Source organism: Octodon degus, unplaced genomic scaffold (assembly GCF_000260255.1).
Source record: "Octodon degus isolate 3935 unplaced genomic scaffold, OctDeg1.0 scaffold00036, whole genome shotgun sequence".
NCBI lineage: Eukaryota > Metazoa > Chordata > Mammalia > Rodentia > Octodontidae > Octodon > Octodon degus.
Window position 1 is genome coordinate 13481765 of NW_004524612.1, and position 4241 is coordinate 13486005.

The following is a 4241-nucleotide window of genomic DNA, read 5'->3' on the forward strand; positions in this document are numbered from 1 at the left end:
TTACACCAAAAGCCATATACAAGACTTTGTAGCTCAGAATGTAGCTCAGCAGCATAGCACCTGCCAGCAAGCACAAGGTCATGAGTTTGATTCCTGGTAACCCCCCCCCCAAAAAAAGACTTAAGAATGTGTGTCAACCTATGTTGTTTTAATGACTGGGAAACAGACCAAATGGCACCAACAGTTCAATGGAAAACACATGGTGTTATATCCATTCAATGTGGAAAAAGCCCTGAAAGTCTTGCTGTGGGTGGACCTCTGCATTAAAGGAGCCCAATGATAAAAGAGCACCTAGTGATTGGTTCTATCGGCAAAATGTTCAAGAACAGACAGAATTCGTCTGTGGTTGCTTGAGGCCAGGAGGCAAAGGTGCAGGTGGCTCAGTTTTATTTCATGACCCAGGGAGCTGTGTCGGGGCTTCTTCACTCGGATATGAAGCTGAGCACTTCCAATTGACCTAACAGATAGATATGCAATGGATGATTACTAAGAATTAAAACTTCTTTTAAGAAGTACATGTGAATCTCTTTGTTGCATGGCTATTTCATTAACCCCAGCCTCTCGGAAGTTTTTTGGTTTGGTTTGGTTTGGTTTGGTTTGGTTTGGTTTGGTTTGGTTTGGTTTGGTTTGGTTTTTTTTGAGACAAGGTCTGTCTATGTAGTTTAGACTGGCCTTAACATCACTCTGTAGTCCAGTCTGGCTATAAGCTAGTGATGATCCTGCCTCAGCCTCCCACATGATGAGACTACAGGGGTGCATTACCACACCTGGCAAGTGATCTCCTTGTTTCCTAATATCGTCTATATTTTATTATGTTGTTTAATGTTTTTTATACTTTGGGTTTTGGGTTTTTCATATATGAGAAGCCATGCCACATTAAGCTTGGGTGTCTGATTTATTCCACTTAATATTATGGCCTCAAGAGCATTCATTGTCCTACAAAAGTCTCAGAAGTATCCATCTTTATAGCAAAGAAGTACTCCGCTGTGTGTGAACACTGCACTCCCTTTATCCAGCCATCTGCTGAGGCTGGATAGCAATATTTAGCTATCGTGACTTAAGAGCTGTGCCGCCATAAACACGGTTCTTTTCCTTCCTTCCATTCCTCCCTCCTCCCCTTCCTTCCTTCCTTCCTTCCTTCCTTCCTTCCTTCCTTCCTTCCTTCCTTCCTTCCTTCCTTTTCCTTCAGCCTCAAGGAAGGACCAAATCAAGCAGACATCTCCTCTCCACCCCTCCTTCCGTCACCTGACCCTGGCAGGTGCACGCCCCCAGGGCTCACCTCGTGCCCCCAACTGCCTCGCAGCCCCAACTGCCACTGCTGGGCCCAGGCTCCAGGAAGCCACCATGCTGCGCGTCCTGTTTCTGCTCAGCGGGCTCGCAGGACTGGGCGGGCTCCGGGTACCCTGTAAGTAGGAAAACGCATCTTCAAGCCCCACAGAGCAGCTATCCATCCGCCCTTTGCCTCTGGGGCCATCATCTCGCCTCGTTCTGCCAGCCAAGTACAAGCTGGATGGGGGGGTAGGAAGGGCGGGAGACCCCTGCAGGCCTGGGGGAGGGGGAAGCAGCCGGCCTGCGCAGGTCAGGGGTGGGGAGCAGGAGGCCGTGCTCCCCTGCCGGGAGGAGTCTGCACCAGAACTTGTCCCACCCACCCGAAGCTAGACCCTCCTCCTAAGGCCCCAGGCCTCTGTCTTTCTAAAACCTGGGAAGGTGAAAGTGTAGGAAAAAGGCAGTAACATCCGGAGGAGGTACAGGGAGTGCAGACTGCGGACCTAGAGGGCGGGATGGGTAGTGCTCTCACTCCGCTGTTTGCGCCTTACAGATTCCGATTCGGAAAGACCTCGCTTGCAAATTACAGTTCCTGAGAAAATCCACACTGTAACAGGCGAAGGAGGCACGGAAGTCGAGGTCAGGAGTCACTCACTAATTTGTTCAACTTTCAAAAATCATGTACAGGGGCTGCGGAGATAGCTCCACAGACTAAGCGCCTGCTTAGGCAAACGCCGGGCCTGGGGCTCTAGCCCCTGCACAACGTGCTGTGCTGGCCCCGCCCCCGGGCACTCCGAGACTGCGCATGCCTGTAATCCTAGCGCTGGGGAGGCTGAGGCGGGAGAATCGCGAGTCGGAGCTGCATAGTGAGACCCTGCGCCAAATACATATAAAAATTGGAAACAAAAAAATGTTCCCAAGAAGCTAATGTTTGGTGTTCTTCATCCATGCACATTTTCTGCACTTTAGGCCTCAGTTTTCTAGAGTCGAACACTTTGAGGGGAGGGAGACAGCAACATTAACGATGTTTCCTAGGAGGAAGGGCGCGGCGAGGCTGGCGATAGAAGCCCCAAGGCCCGCCTTCCAAATCTGTTTCCTTCTAGGGAAACCGTTGAATATTCTTGGGTCCAAGCCTTAGATGGTCCCTTCCCACCCACCTCCACCCTATACCTGCAGTTCAATGCAATATCACACATCAAATTTCATTCTAGATACTCTGAATCTTAGAGTAACATATTTTAAAAATTGGAAGAAAATGTGAGAAATATTTTTAGAATTTTCTAACAGGGGAATTGGATGAAAGCACAAATTCTTAAACAAGATATTGAGGAATATCCAGTTATTATGTCATTCAATAAAGAGAAAAACCCTTCAAACATTTTCCAATTCATGTACTATACACAGAGTATCCAGAATATATTAAGGACTTTTACATATCAAAGAGATAAGAAACAAACATGCGTAACTTTTAAATGGCAATAAAGCATTAAATGTGAGGGAGTAGTACATATCAAGCATAGATTTAAGTTGAGAAATGTACAGGGAATTGACAGTGGAGTGGAGAACTATTTCATAGCCTTCACTGGCAAAAATTCAATTTAAGAAAACAACATATTAGAGGCTATAAGTAAAAAGGCAGTCTTATATTCTGCTTCTATATATGTGAATTGACACAACCACTTTGAAGATTATTTTTATTTTTTGTTTATTTTTTTAATGCATTTGGTACAGAGTCTCACTACGAAGCTCGGACTCCTAGTGATCCTCCTGTCTCAGGCTCCCCAGCGCTGGGATTACAGGCATGCGCCACCACACCAGGTCTCTGTGGCAGGCTCAGTGCGCTCGGGGGTTGGGTGGAGGCAGCATGTGGTGAAGATTATTTTTAAATTCAAGTGAAATTGCCAGAGCACTTAATATTTAGTAAAAGGTAACACGTCTGACAAAGATGGAGCTATCGACTGCAGCATCGTTGATAATAATAAAAACAAAACTAAAGGTCCAGTAGTAGGTGAGGTGAGTCAGTCATGGTACATTCCACAAAGGAGGTATTATACTGATAGGAAATCAGCAATGGTGCTGCGTGGAGAGCCGACGATGACGGCAGCGCGCGTTTGCGACAGGCCCGGCCTGGGTCAGAGGCAGCGCTGTAACCAACAGACAGGATATCTTAACTTTCGGAAGGATAACACTTCCGTAAAGTCATGATTTGTGGAAAACAAACCCCTATTGAAGTAAACATCCATAAATTGCATAAATGCAAAAACATGCACGAGAGTGATAAGCGTGAAATGCAGGATGCTGGGGAGCTGGGTGCGGGGAGCTGGGTGCGGGGAGGTGGGTGCGGGGAGGTGGGTGCGGGGAGGTGGGTGCAGGGAGGTGGGTGCGAGGAGCTGGGAGCCGGGAGCTGGGTGTGGACATGGCAGCTTAGCACTGCTGGAAAAATTTGCAACGTTTTTCTCTTTCAACATAATCATCAGTGACATGCTATTTTATCTATTTTTCTTTTAAATTTTGTATCCCCAACATATGTAATAATTAAAATAACAATTGGAGGGGGCCAGGGAGATGGCTCAGTAGCATAAGCACTTGCCTGGCAAGTCCAAGGGCCTAAGTTCAATCCCCGGTTCCACAAAGAGAGAGAGAGAGAGAGAGAGAGAGAGAGAGAGAGAGAGAGAGAGAAAAAAAAAAATTATGTGCTCGGGTAATATTGATTCAATGGTGATTCAATGAGGAAGCAACTCATGTAGTAAACACCTATGGGAGGAAGAAGGACTTTCCTGGAAGGAGTGGGTTAAGGAGGTTCATCCTCCACCCCAAGGTGATTGGTACCTACTTAGAATATCAATCATTGCTGTCCCTAGGGGAAGTATCTACAGGAGTAGTTCTTTTTCCTCTTGACATCTGGCCTTTTTTTGTCTTCTGCATTGACTGTTTGACTGCCTGTAATATTTCTATCCAACTTAGCTATCAATAAT

General features: G+C 46.6%; 1 protein-coding gene across 1 annotated transcript in view; it reads left to right on the forward strand.

Annotated features, from left to right (window-relative positions):
- Positions 1 to 1323: 1323 nt before the first annotated feature.
- The window catches only part of Adam2 (ADAM metallopeptidase domain 2), an 87584-nt gene continuing 84666 nt past the window's right edge, over positions 1324 to 4241 (forward strand). The window contains exons 1-2 of the mRNA XM_012514616.2: positions 1324 to 1405; positions 1820 to 1905. Of these exons, the coding sequence (XP_012370070.2) occupies positions 1345 to 1405; positions 1820 to 1905 (147 nt within the window). The 5' untranslated portion in view covers positions 1324 to 1344. The remainder of the gene's footprint in view (positions 1406 to 1819; positions 1906 to 4241) is intronic.